The following is a 14,005-nucleotide window of genomic DNA, read 5'->3' on the forward strand; positions in this document are numbered from 1 at the left end:
TTCCATGCCCTGTTTCCCTGCCAGGGCCACAGGACTCCCTAATAGAGCAAATTACTGTTTTATTAACAGTTTTGCACGTAATTGTGTTCTACACAAGCAGTGATTTCCACAGAACATAATAAAAGCATGGTGTGGGGAAAATCTCGTTCAGTTTGCCAGAAACGCTTCTTTATTATTGAAAGAAGAACCTGTATAAAATACTCACTCTCCTTTACCAAAATGCCTCTCCTCAGACAAGGCCCAGCTCCTGGAAATCGCCAAAGCCAACGCGGCCGCCATGTGTGCGAAGTCCGGGGTGCCCCTGCCCCCCAGCCTGATGCCTCTGCTGTCCCAGAAGAAGGACGACAAAGCCAACCAGAAATCCTCCCGGGACACCCTGAAGGAGCTCACGGAGGTGAGGGAGAGCAGCAGCACTGGCTGAACCTGAGCGTAGCCAAGCTGGGCTTTGGGGGAGTGTGGGCACCGTGGCACTGTGTGCTCGGGTCACGTGGGAGCTGCTTTGGGTTTGGAATCACAGAATTGTCCAGGCTGGAAAAGCCCTCCCAGCCCATGGATCCCCCTGTGCCCCATGCCCACCTTGTCCCCCAGCCCAGAGCACTGAGTGCCACGGCCAGGCCTTCCTGGGACACCTCCAGGGCTGGGCACTCCAAACCTCCCTGGGCAGCCCCTGCCAAGGCCTCACCACTCTTTTGAGCCCTTATTCTGGACACAAGTCTGTTTTGAGTCATTAAAACTGACATTTTTAATTCCATGGAAATGCATGAAATCCAATTATTTTGCCTTTTTTTTTTTGTTTGTTTAGTTCTGATTCTGTTCTCATTTGGTACAAATTGGTGTCTGTCCCTGCACTCCTGTTCATGAAACCCAAAGCTTTCACTTCCAGTTTTTGATTCTGGTGTTGTTTTGAAATTGTAGGATGATTTGGGTTGGAAGGGACCTTAAAGCCCATCCAGTGCCACCCCCTGCCGTGGGCAGGGACACCTTCCACCAGCCCAGGTTGCTCCAAGCCCCGTCCAACCTGGCCTTGGACACTTCCCCCAGAAACTGGAGAGAATTTGGAATACAGAAGTGCTTTTATGTGGTTTTTTTTTTTTAATTGCATCATCAGTGTGACAGTTCTGGAAATAACATCTGAGATGAGGCAATGTCCAGGTGCTGAGAACTGGACTTTGGACTGTCCCTGGGCCGGGGGCAGCAGAGGGACAGTCCAAAGCTGGGGTGGTGCAGGTGCCCTGTGCTCACACCTGGAGTGGTTTTCACGTCCCCTGACCAAGATCCAAAGTAGTTTGTGCTGATCTGGAAGCCCCAAACCTGCCCCTCCTTTACCTTACAACTCTGGGAATCTGCTGGATGATGTTTCTCTTCTGTTGAGTCAAAACTGGCCACAGAAACAGTCCAGGTGCTGGGAAATCAGGAAAGAATCACAAAATTATGGCCTTTCTGGAAACTCTTTTTGTCTTTTGTCCTTTTTTTCCTCTCTTTTTTTTTTTTTCATCCCATGGAGGTTTCCCCAGTTTGACTGTGGTATCCCCACAGCACCTCTGTGTTCTGTATTCAATGAAATGGGGGTGTCCTGCATCCCTGGCCAACCCCACAATATTCCAGAAGGAATGTGGAAGCTGTGGCTCCTGACGAGGTCCCGAGTCAGCACCCAGTGAGTGCCTGGTGTTGGATAATTTGTGTGGCACATCCCAAGTCCCTCTATTGGTGCCCTCGCTGGAAGGTTTCCTTGTCTTCAGAAAAGAAAACCATGTTTTTTGCTAGAAATGTTCTCTGTGTGTTTGGGTGCCAAGTGCAGGTTTGCTCAGAGCTGACATTCCCTTTTCAGAAATGCAAGAAGATTGCCCAGAGCACAGACGACGTGATCGTGAACAAACCCCACGTGTCGGACGAGGAGGAGGAGGAGCGGCCTTTCTACAACCATCCTTTCAAGCTCAGCGAGCCCAAACCTATCTTCTTCAATTTAAGTGTGAGTACTGCTTGACTTTTCAGTGCTTTAAACCATGGTTCTTTTTGAATAATGCAAGTTCTTTTACAGAAATACGGCAGGGGGGGATGATCTTGGTGAAATGGGGAGTGTTTCTCTGTCAATTTAAAGAAACACTCCCAGATTCACCAAAGTTAAATTGATAATCTTGGTGAAATGGGGAGTGTTTGTTGAAGTGCATCTGGGACTGAAATGCTTTGAAGCATCAATTAGCTTTGTTTAACTTCTCTTGGTTTGTTGATGTTTGGGGTTTTTTAGGTGGTGGGGTTTTTTTTCCAGTTTTAGTTTTGGTTGTTGTTTTTTTTTTTTTTGTACCCATGAAAGTCTGTTCTGGTTTTGCAGGGTATAAAGCACTAGAAAAGTATTTAGTAGGCTCAGTGAAAATAGAAATAACATTAGATTATTATTATATTAGAAATAACATTCTTGTGTATAAATACATGTACTTTGTGGTGTGCACAAAATAAGCAGTAATACATATTTACATGTGTAAGGTAGAAAGAGATTTTATATAGTACTGTTAGAAAGGGGTACAGTGAAACTCAAGAAACCTTGGAATTCTTCCGGGCTCTGGAGAGGAATGTTCTGTGGTGGTGATGAGTTGCTCTGCCTGTTGGCCACATTTTTGACCCTTTTAGTGTTGTTCTTTCTCCATTCCAGTCTGACAGCTATTCCCATCCATATTCCTAGGAGTTTATCCAGTATTATCCCACATTGCCACCTGTGTTTGCCTCTTGGGAGGGAACCTGGCAGAGATCTGTGCAGGTTCTTCAGGAATTGCCAGCAGTGTCTGAGGAAAACAAGGCTGTAGATGGAATGTGCTTGGAAATTCCTGCTGCTCTGAAAAATAACCCAAAATGGGAAAGCCAGATGCTGAGAAGTGCTCTGTCTGGTCTTGCAAAGCTTTTGATCACAGCCAGTGTTTTGGCTGCCCAGGACTTTTCCCTTGGAGCTTTCCCTGCCAAATACCTGTGTGGAAGATGAGGGTTGTTCTCTTTGTGCTGGGCTCGGCTGGGAGAGGGAGGGTTGGGAGGTTTGGGACCACTGAAGTTGGTTTTAGTCGTTTCTCATCTTCTCTTACAGTGCAATTTGTTGCTCACGTGTGGGTTGGTTTATTATAATTATTGTAGCTCATTGTTCCATAATAAGAAGGGTGAGTGTTCTGTGGCAGCTGAACCCCGAGTGTTTGCAGGGAATCACTTTGGGAATCCTGCGTGTTTGCAGGTCTGAACTCTCTGCCATTTTCTGCCTTTCAGACTCCCAGCATAAAACCAGCACCACCCCCCCAACCAAAAAACCAGGTCAGCCTGTCCAAGGAGTTCCCTGTGTCCTCTGGGTCCCAGCACAGGAAGAAGGAGGCAGACAGTGTCTATGGAGAGTGGGTTCCCGTTGACAAGGGCGGCAAAGACGACGGCAAGGACGATGTGTTCCCCAAACCAGCCATTGAGGTAAGCAAGGCAAGGAGAGCCTATCACATCAGAAAGCCAAAACCATTACCTGGGCACTCGGGGACCAAATTGCAGTCTGGGAAAACGAAAAAGGCACTTAAAAAGGTGGGACCTAAGAGCTGAGTGAGCTGGGGATGTGAGCTCTGCATCTGGGATGCTCCCGGGGGCAGAGCTGGGAGCAGCCTGTCCCACCCTTGGGCTTTGGTCAGCTGGGACTCCTTGGGCTCCAGGGAATTGAAACTTTAGCTGGAAGAGATAAAAAAAGTTCCTTGCTGAGTTTCCTGCAGAGGTTAATTAACACCTGGAGACTTTGACAGTAATGTATGTAATGCTACTTAAATTGTCCCACTGATCTTAGAGTAACAACATCACACTGGAATGTAATCCATTGAAAATTGTAAGTGCTTTTAAAACCACCATCTCCTCGGGATGTGTTTATTGATTTTCCAGCTTTCCAGGCAGGTTTGCTCACATGGCTGTTTTGCACTTGACCTTCCAAAGGACAATCTAATTGTGTGGATGATAAACAAAAAAATACAGAGCAAATGTTTTTCCCCTTGAAATTTCTTCCAGAGAACATTTTGTGGGGGTTTTGTAATTAAGTAAATTAAATATTTAAGACAGATGTTAATTTCTTTAAGTTACTGTTACCTCAATGCACCTGAAGCCTCGTTCTCACACCCTCCAAAGCCAAAACCAAAACCCTTCCATCCGTTTCTGACAAAACCATCTCTTCACTTGGTGTGTTTTGTTTTTCAAGAACTTTCTGGTACTGCACAATTGAAGCACGGAAGGAGTTTTCTTCTGGGTGTTTTACAGCACCAAAAGCCCAGAGTGGAACTTCCCCAACATTTTTATGGGATACCTGGGAATTTGATGGTCAGGCACCCAATTCCTTGTTCCCTCAGTTTGGGCTCTCAGGCACCACTAGTGAGGCAAACCCTGAGATGTTTGTGCAGAAGGTCATTCCCGGTTTCACTGGAGTAAATATGTGAACCACAACTTTCCTTTCTGTCCTGTGTATGTTTATAAATGCCTGTAACTATGTTGTCTGCTTTTATATTTGTAAATAAATATTTTTATTTGCATTTACCTTAACTTGGTTTGTGTTAAGGGTGATTTCAGGGGGCGTTAGCTCAGAGTGTCCCATCTCTTGGGTTTGGCAAGGCTTAAGTGGCAAACAGTAGCAGAATTCCTGTGTGTTCCTCCAGGGAGTCTGACAGGTAACAGAGTTGCTTCTCTGCCCGATTTTTTAAAATGTTTGTGGGGACTCTGAGGTGGAAATGGCTCCCTTTGAGCAACATGAGGCAGATCAGCTCCTTGCCTGGGGGAGTGTGCTTGGATCCTTAAAAAGTTTCACGTGTAATTTCCCTCCGTTCATTGTTCCTAATTCTGAAATATTGTGACAGTTGTGATACGAGTCTGGACTGACGTGACAAACCACCCAGCTGGTTTCATTGCTCTGCTTTTAGTTACTGCATTAGTCTGAAATGAGCCTGCCAGTGTATCACAGCTTGGTTAATAACCCTGTGGGCTCTTAGCATAGTTGTTTGTGGTGGCAGGAGATGGAGGAAAAGGTCTGGAGTAATGTGGAGGCTCAGCATGTCTGTAGGAGGCAGAGGAACCTGTGAGGAAGGAGCTGTGCTGGGAAGTGTGGAGCTGAGTGTTGGATTCCAGGGTGGAGCATCCCAGGTGCCTTGGGCAGAGGTGCTCAGGGGATGTAAAAAGGCAGGAAATGCACTCAGGGAACCTCCAGAGCAGGTGAAAAACCTGCTGTCCCCTGCCAGCCACATCCTTCCTGCTCCAGGGTTTGTGATTGGTGGGGAAGGTGAGGAGGATGAGGCTTGGCCAGGCAGAGCTCTGGGGGACGATGGAACACTGCACTGCCACCATTTGCCTTGACTCAATAATAACAACTTCTCGTACTTCAAGCAGAGATTTGTATTTTTGCTCGAGATCCAAAGCTGCCATGGAGTGTGTTGGCACAGCACAAAGCCCTGCTGGTCCCCACGCTGGTGCCTGGCCTTTTGGGAAGTGTTGGGAGTTGAGTGCCCAGGGGATGTGCTGAGAGCCCCAGTCTGGTAAAGCACTAACACCCAGGTTTGGCATGGCAGTGGTGCCAGGCTGCTTTCCTGGGCTGCTCCCATGCCTGGGTGTATTGCTGGATTGAAGCTTTTGGTGAGTAGAAGAACTCTTATCTATCTCCTGAACCCATTCCACAAACAGAAAATTCAAGAATTACTTGAGCATGTGAGGGAAATTTATTGACTCAGCCAGTGTATGTTTGAAACAGGCATTTTAATGTACGTGTGAGGGGATTTGAGATAATATTTTGATTGCTCTTGTGCCTTGGTTGTGCTCTGTGTGACAGTAAATAAGCACTGATGTCAGTCCAGGGACATTGGGACTTGGGGGATTTGAGCCCTGTCTTGGTCAGTGCCAGGTGCTCCAGCAATGACCTTCACCACAGAGACCCCTTTGTCCTGAACTCCAACAAAAAATCCCACATCTTCAGTCAGATTTAACAGAGCCCAGAACCAATCCTTGTGTTTGATGCAGTTGTAGAACCCCATGTCTGTCTCTGACTGCTTTTCAGTATTTAGTTAATTCTTGACCTGGTTCCTGGGCCAGGGGGTGTGGATTAACTGTGTTTGTTTGGTTCAGCTGAGTCAATCCTTAATGAGTCCCTCCTGCTTTGTACAGTGTGTGAGATGGTGACTAACAAAGGAGAGAAAGGGGTTTTATAGGGCCAATTAAAATGAAGTTAAAATGCCCCTTCCCCTCGAGGTGTGTGTGCCAACTGCTGCTCTGATTGTTGGGTTTCTCCTGTGCCTCAAACAGTCCCAGCCCTACCAGTGTCTGTCACAGCTCCAAGGAAATTCCATTCCTTCCCTTTCTCCTTTCCAGACAGAAAGATCCATAAAATGCACATCCTCTGAGGAGCAGGGCACAAGGATTTTAGACAAGAGCTGTACTCCAGCCACAATTGGTTATGTTTTCACCCCACAGAGGGGAGGTTTCCAGTGAGCTCCTTCATACCTTGTGTTCTCACCCAGGGGACTCCACAACAGAGTTTCAGATTTACTTTTCTTTAAATTTTATTGTGGTTCAGCAGCACAGATGGAAAGAACTCTTTCCAGAACAATGAATTCTATGAGCTCCCAGCCTGGTTTTACAGAATCCCAGGATCCCTGGGGCTGGAAAAGCCCTCCCAGCCCATGGATCCCCCCCGTGCCCCATGCCCACCTTGTCCCCCAGCCCAGAGCACTGAGTGCCACGGCCAGGCCTTCCTGGGACACCTCCAGGGCTGGGCACTCCAAACCTCCCTGGGCAGCCCCTGCCAAGGCCTCACCACCCTTTCCAGCAGGAAATTCCTCCTCCTGTCCAACCTGAGCCTCCCCTGGCACAGCTGGAGGCCGTTCCCTCTCCTCCTGTCCCTTGTTTGATTCTGTTGGTGAAGAAGATGCCACTGAACAGGAAAATGCTTCTCTGCAGATTTTTTTGTGACCAAAATAGTTCTTAGAAAACAACTTGTTGGATATTTAGTGTGTACAGGTGATGTTACACTTAGAGTCTGTATTTGCTTAGGAAAACCCACCCTGTGTGGATTTAAGCAGCCCCAGGATTTTTGCCGCCTTGCCTGTTTCTTTATCAGACAAACTATTGATTGTGTAAAACCACTTTGCAGTATTGGCAGCTCTTATTCTCCAGCAGCTTTTCCCAGCCCCAGTGGACACTGCTGTGCTCTGATGTATCTTCACAAGTGCTCTCTTTCTCCCCAGTGTGTGGACATCACCACGGCCATGAACGACCGGGCGGTGGCCCAGAAACGGCTCAACGAGAACTCCTTCGACCTGGAGGCCATGTGCATGTTGAACCGTGCACAGGAGCAGGTATGGAGGGGCTGCCAGCAGCAGCTGAGCAGCTGGGGGGAAATCAGGGCTTGCCTTCCATCCCAGCTCATCGCTCTGGCCTGTTTGAGCAAACACGTTTGGGAAGCAGTTGATGGGCTCGTAAAGTCCTGCCTTGGTTTGCGCTTCCCAACACTGAATTTTGGGATAAGGAACTCGTGAAACCATGCACTTCCTAGCACTGGATTTTGAGGATAAGGAGACCATAAACTCAATAGACTTGGAGCTCAGGCTTCAGGGTGACCACTCAGACTTTGGGAGCTTTTGGGAGCACCTGCTCACAACTGAATCTGAATGAGGAATCAGCATGAAAAGTGCTGAGGAACAATGGAGAGTGGCAGAGGAGAAGGTGCAGACATTTATTTTGGTCTCTCCTGTGCTTTTACCTTTGCAGATTGATGCCTGGGCCCAGTCCAACTCCATCCCTGGCCAGTTCACGGGCAGCACTGGGGCACAGATCCTGTCCTCGGACGAGCTCACCAACAGCGGCCCCCAGGCCTGGATCCGAAAGGTAGAAGTTCCCAGACACCCCTGTGTCACCTGCACAGTCTGAAAAGCAGTGCAAGTATTGCAAAGTGCCAGAAGTGTGCCTTAAAGCCCTGTGGTCGTGCATGTGCCAAGTGCAGCAGGTTGGGTTCAATCTGTGTCTGTCAGCTCAGAGCTCAGCGCTGCCGAGAGCCTTCGCTGTCACTGAGGGGTGTGACAGTGGGCACCCCGTGATCCACGTCCTGGCACTGCCAGCACAGTCCTGGCACTGCAGTGGCAGATCCATCACTACTTTACTGGGATTGGGACAGCTCAGGCAAGGTTTGATCGTTGAAGTCAGTGAGTTTTGGCATCAGCTTCAGCGAACCAAGTCCCAAACTGCCGTTGTGTTTGCCTTGGTTCTCTCTGATTGCTCCTCTGCCTCTGTCTGGATCACCAGGGTTTTCTGGGAGCCAAAGATTTGGAGGATTACACCAGGAGTTGCAGTTATGTGTTAATACCACCCTGATACTATTTGTGTGTACAGTGAAACAGTCCCCTCTTGCTCAGGTTCTCTCTGGCTGCTCTCGGGGTGTGGTGCATCCTGCACTCGTGTGCTTTAGGAATTGAATTCCTCAAGCTTCATCTTTGCCAGTGAACACTGAGCTGGGGCTCTGACAAGGAGTAGAGCTGAGGAATGCTGGCAGTGTCCACCTTTCAGGCCAAAGGAATAACGAGCTGTGCTGCTCAGTCTGGCAGGTGGTGCAGCTGGGTCTGTGCTGGATCAGCTGGTGGGCAGACACCTTCCAGGCTGGGAGCTTGCATAGGAGGCTGAAGTGGAATTTTCCATAAAAGTTGGTGTAAACCGAACACAAAAACCTGGAATTATCCAAAAATAGAAGCGTTTTTGCCAAGATTTTCCACTTTTACCTTGCTTTTCCACTTCATATGGCCAAGCAGTCCAGAGGGCCAGGGAGCTCAGATTCCAGTCACTGGCCAGGTGGGAATCTTTGGGGATCTGGTCAGTGCTAAAGCAGGATGCACATGAGAAAGGCTGATCTGAGGCTGTAACAAAACGCTGCCTTTGATGGAGACAATTGGAACTGTGAACACCCAGCAGGGATGTGCTGGTGAGGAAGGAGCTTTTCCTGGCTGGAAATGAGAGGTTTGGGAAAGGGATCAGCAGGTGTGTGAGGGAGGTTCTCCCTCTGCATCTCCTGGAGGGGCTCTCCCAGGGCCATGGGAAGGGAGCAGCTCTGATCAGCTCTTTCCCAAACCTCCCCCTGGCTCGAGGTTCTGTGGGGTTCTGTGCCCTCAGTGACAGGATGCAAAGGGCAGCTGTGTTTTCCTGGGCCTTTAACTCCCTCTGGGATCTGCTTTAAAAAAACCCAACCAAACAAACCCAAACAACCACCCAAAAAAACCCAACAAAAACCCCCAAACAACCCAGTGAAACACTTCCTAGGGAGAAGATGGGAGCAGAGTGTGCTCTGTGCTCGTGGACACGGCTCCCTGAGGAGCAGGAGTGTGCTGGAAGGTGGGGTTGGATCTGGAACTCGGGGTGAGCAGCAGCAGCTCTGCTGTGGTTTGCAGGGCAGGGTCCTCCCCAGGCAGCATCCTGGGATTGGGCACAAAGGAGGCTGCTCTGGGAACAGGAGGAGCTGGTGGGTGAAGAAGGCAGGACCCAATCCAATCCTCCTCCTGCTGCACTGCTGCTCTTCCAGGTTCCACATCCAGCAGAGCCAGGAGTGCTCAGGCTGTGCCCAGGGTTTCTTAGGAATGGGGGGGCCTGTGGGAGCCTTCAGGTGGAGTCCCATCCTGTGGTTGAGGATGATTCCACAGGAAGGGGTTCTGAATCCATGTTATCTTTCTCAGGGACACGAATGCAAACCACCCACGAAATGCAAAGTCCAGGTTGTGTGTTATTTGGGCACTTGAAGTGGTGTAACAGTTATTAATTGATCAGTGTAGCACTGAGGATTGAGGCTTGGGCTCCCTTTTTGTCCTAAGAAAAAGCATTTTAACATTAAAAAAGGATAGTTTTCATCACTAGGGCCAGGAGTTGGACTCTGATCCTGGTGGGTCACTTCCAACTCAGGATATTCTGTGTTTCTATAATTTTTTTTATCTACTGGCAGGGCTGTGGAGTTGTGGCTGTAAATTATTGCCCATTTCTGACTGGAACTGATTCCTGGAGGCATTTCCTGGGGACTTTGCTGTGTCCAGTGGCCAGGGGAGGAGCTGTGGCCCTTCAGCAGAGGTGGAGCCGTGTCAGCCAGTTAATTGGGGTCTCATTTAATGCATAATTAGAGGATGCTCAGCCATTGGGGGGACAGAGATCCCCACAAAGCAGGGAGGTGGAGCAGGAGAGCTGTGTTGGGGGGGGAGGAAGTGAAGGGCTTGGGGAATTTGTTTGCTGAACTCTGACTTCAGTTTGCATTTGGTGGATTTAACTACCTGGAGAGGTGATGTGTCCTCAGACTGCCTGGAATTCCAGTTTGGATCTCAGTGTTTGAGGCCCTGGGGTCCTGCAGTGGTTAATGTGGTGCACCAGTGGGGGACCCCAAGTGGGAGTGAGGTTCATCTTCTAACTCCTGTCCTAATTCCTGGTGTTCGTGGGGGGGGTCCTGAGCAGGATCCATAAAGGGAGAAAACATTGCTGGATGTGCTGTATCCTAAAGCAGTTCTGAACAGTGTCACCTTTCCCTTTGGAAAAGTGGGTTCTGTTTCTGTGGGTCACCATCAGTGTAATCAGTTCACAAACATGACTCGTTTCTCTGAAGGTTTCCTTTATTTATTCCCTTTTTTCTTCCAAACACACCGAGCTGCTGAAGGAATGTCAGAGCAAGTGGGGGAATATTTTTTGTTTTTTTCCAAGCAAATTCTGTTGAGGTCTGTTCACTCCCCCTTTCCCAGACTCACACTTGGTCCTGGATTCATCAGCTTCCCTCTGGAGCCTGCATTTGCTCCGCAGGGGCAGTTTGTGCACACAGGGTGACCCTGGGACCTGCTGGGCCACTCCCTTGTGCTCCCCCGTGGGCTGCAGCAGCTTCTGGAAAGTTCCAAGCCTTCCTTCCATTCTTCCCAGTCACAGCAGAGCAGAACTCCTCTGAGGGAGGAGGTGGAGCTGGTCTGGTGGTTCCCCCTGGCAGGAGTGCTGAGCTTCCAGGCAGGACACTCAGGGAATCCTGGTGTTCCCGTGGGAAAGGAGGGCACAGGGCAGAGCACATCAACCCTGTGTTCATCACATCCTGGATACTGGAGGAATTCCTGGCTGGGAGGGTGGGGAGGCCCTGGCCCAGGTTGCCCAGAGAAGCTGTGGCTGCCCCTGGATCCCTGGAAGTGTCCAAGGCCAGGTTGGACGGGGCTTGGAGCAACCTGGGCTGGTGGAAGGTGTCCCTGCCCATGGAAGGGGTGGCACTGGAGGGGCTTTAAAGCTCCTTCCAATCCAAACCATTCCCTGATTCCATGCTTTGTGAGTTGGATTGGACTGGCTCCCTCCTCACTCCTCTCACTGCTGGTTTTTCCAGCTATTCCAGCTGGAATTCTCCTGCTGTCGTGCAGCACAAACCCTGCAGGAGTTTGGGAACTACAGGATTCGTGAGGCATTTGCTGGGATTCTCCAGCAAGGGATTCATCCCCTGGTGTGAGGGAAGGAATGTGGCTGGTGCTGAAAGGGCTGGAGCATCTTCCAGGTCAGGACCAGCCCCAAATTCCCTCCTCAGGGTCCCGGCAACATTCCAGATCCTGATCCAGAGCTCAGGGAGCATTTGGACGGCGCTCTCAGGGACAGGGGGGGATTGTTGGGATGTCCTGGGCAGGGCCAGGAGTTGGACTGGATGAGCCTTTGGGGTCTCTCCCAGCTCAGGATATTCTGTGATTTAACGGAAAATTCAGCAGCTTGGCACAAGTTTTTCCAAAGAGCTGCTTGTTCCTGGAACTCAAAAGAAGGTCTTGAAGGTCAAGTGACCTTTAGTCCCTGGGCTGTACCTGAGCTGCCACCTTGTGCCTTCAGGGCTTTGGTTTCGCTTCCTAAATTCTTGCTCCAAAGAATCACCTGAAAAATCAGGAATAATGTGAATTAAAACCACTCCAAACCCTCAGAAGGAATCAGGTTTTACCTTCCCTTTGAAGAAAGTGCTGACACAGGAATGTGACCCTTTGGTGTCTCCATGTGCTGGCAGAATGGAAGTGGGGTTTCATGGAATTTAGAGGTCAAAACATGAGGAAAAAGGCATTAAATTGTCCTGCAGGCCCCCTCAAATCGAGCTTAGTGAGGGAAAGAGAACTGACTTTGTGAATAATCAGATAATTCTAGCAACAGTCACCAAGTGCTCAGAAACCTGGGGGTTGGTTGTATCCCAGCCTCCTTAGTTTGGAATCTGCAAAGGTCCAGAGCTCAGGAGCTTGGGGACACTCAGCCTTTGATGGTTTTTAACATGAAAAGAAATGTGGATTTTGCTTCCCTGCTTTGGTGACCGTTTCTGTTCCTTTTTGTGTTTCAAATGAGTTCCAAACCCAGCACTAGTTAAATCATGGGCTGAGGGAAGTGGTCTGTCATGAAATGATTAAAAATTACAATGTTATTAAATTATCACTTATTAGTATTAAATTATTATCACTTTATTATTAAAAGAAAAAACCAAACCAGAATCAGGAGGGAAGGAAGTTTTCCTTGCTGCAAACCTTTCCTTCCTCACTGACCTGAATCCAAGTGGGCTTCTCCTGGCTCCTTTCCCACTGGAATCAGAATTCCTTCCTTTAGCCTGTCAGTGGGATGCACAGGTATTTGTGTGTTGTGGAGTGAAACTATTATTGATAATTATCACTGATAGTGGTTGTGATCAGTGTGGGACTCCCTGTTGTTCTGTGGGGTCAGCAGGGTGCACAGAGCTCCTGCTGCACTTCCCACCAGGATCCTGAGTTCAGCCAGTGAAGGGCTGTTGGGAATAAACTGCCCTTTGGAATTCAGAACCTCTTCTTCCAGTTTCTGGAGTCTGTTCAGGCTCTTTTCCCTTGGTAGGAACTGAGGGCTTGGATTTTTCCCTGGGAACAGGATACTTTGCTTGTGTTCTCTCCTTCCCCAGCCCCTGGCCCAGGGCATTGTCCAGGTGTGTTGGTGACATTCCAGTGACATTCCAGTGACCTCAGCAGGACTTGCTCCATGTCCTTTGTGAACTGAACACACAGGGGTGCTGCTGGAACAGGGGCTGATTTCCCAAATTCTGGCACTGCCAAGGAGCTGCAAACCCGGGATCGGGGCTGGGCTGTCCCGGGCTGGGTTTGTGTCTGGGTGTCCTTCTCTTATGAGACATTCCTGGAAAAGAGAGGAGGAGGGAATGGGAGTCAGGAAGAGGCTCTGGAGGGCTCTGGGTGCTGTGTCAGAGGGACTGGTTGTTGTGCCCCAGCCAGAGCTCTGCTCCTCCATCCCATGTGGATCCTGTGCAGATCCAGAGGGTTTCCTGGGGATGGGCAAGGACTGGGCAATTCCTGCCACAATCTGCAGCAGCTCCTCCTTGTTATCCTTGTCCCACCCACAGGGGTGTGTTGGGAATCCCTGGAGAACAGAGTCTGCAACAGGAACACTTGTGGGTTTGTTACCTACGAATGGGAACCAGGGACCTGAGAGTCCTGGGAAAGCAGGGACCTGTGAACCTTGGGAAAGCAGGGATCTGTGAGCCTTGGGAAAGCAGGGATCTGTGAGTTTTGGGAAAGCAGGGACATGTGACTTCTGGGAAAGCAGAGACTTGTGGGTCCTGGGAAACCAGAAATCCATCAATCCTGGGAAACCAGGGATCTGTGAGTGTTGGGAAACCAGGGATCCATCAGTCCTGGGAAACCAGGGATCTGTGAGCGTTGGGAAACCAGGGATCCATCAATCCTGGGAAACCAGGGATCTGTGAGTGGTGGGAAACCAGGGATCCATCAATCCTGGGAAACCAGGGATCTGTGAGTCTTGGACAAGCAGTACACTGTGAGTCTCCAGAAATCAGGGCTCTGTCGATGCCAGGACACCAAGGAGCTGTGGTTGTTGGGAAAGGAGGGATCCATCAGTCCTGGGCGAGTGTTTGGAAGGCAGGGGCCGGTGCTCCTCAGAACTCAGGGCTCCGTGACCCTGGGAGAGCAGGGCCCTGCCGGCGCCGTGGCCAGCCCTGGGCCAGCCCTGGGCCGTGTTCCCGTGCAGGCCCAGCCCG

The 14,005-nt window shown here is 49.7% G+C and overlaps 1 protein-coding gene across 10 annotated transcripts in view; it reads left to right on the forward strand.

Moving 5' to 3' along the window:
- The window catches only part of SON (SON DNA and RNA binding protein), a 37,685-nt gene that overhangs the window by 17,244 nt on the left and 6,436 nt on the right, over positions 1 to 14,005 (forward strand). For all 10 annotated transcript variants that reach the window (XR_007905097.1, XM_051791160.1, XM_051791168.1 and 7 more), the window contains 5 exons: positions 234 to 394; positions 1,829 to 1,969; positions 3,244 to 3,435; positions 7,218 to 7,328; positions 7,741 to 7,857. Coding sequence is in view for 9 of the 10 variants with exons in the window: in XM_051791160.1 (XP_051647120.1) it covers positions 234 to 394; positions 1,829 to 1,969; positions 3,244 to 3,435; positions 7,218 to 7,328; positions 7,741 to 7,857 (722 nt within the window). In the remaining variant the exon portion in view is untranslated. The remainder of the gene's footprint in view (positions 1 to 233; positions 395 to 1,828; positions 1,970 to 3,243; positions 3,436 to 7,217; positions 7,329 to 7,740; positions 7,858 to 14,005) is intronic.

This window comes from Manacus candei, unplaced genomic scaffold (assembly GCF_025592945.1).
Source record: "Manacus candei isolate 608988 ecotype Guabito, Panama unplaced genomic scaffold, ASM2559294v1 h1tg000031l, whole genome shotgun sequence".
Lineage (NCBI taxonomy): Eukaryota > Metazoa > Chordata > Aves > Passeriformes > Pipridae > Manacus > Manacus candei.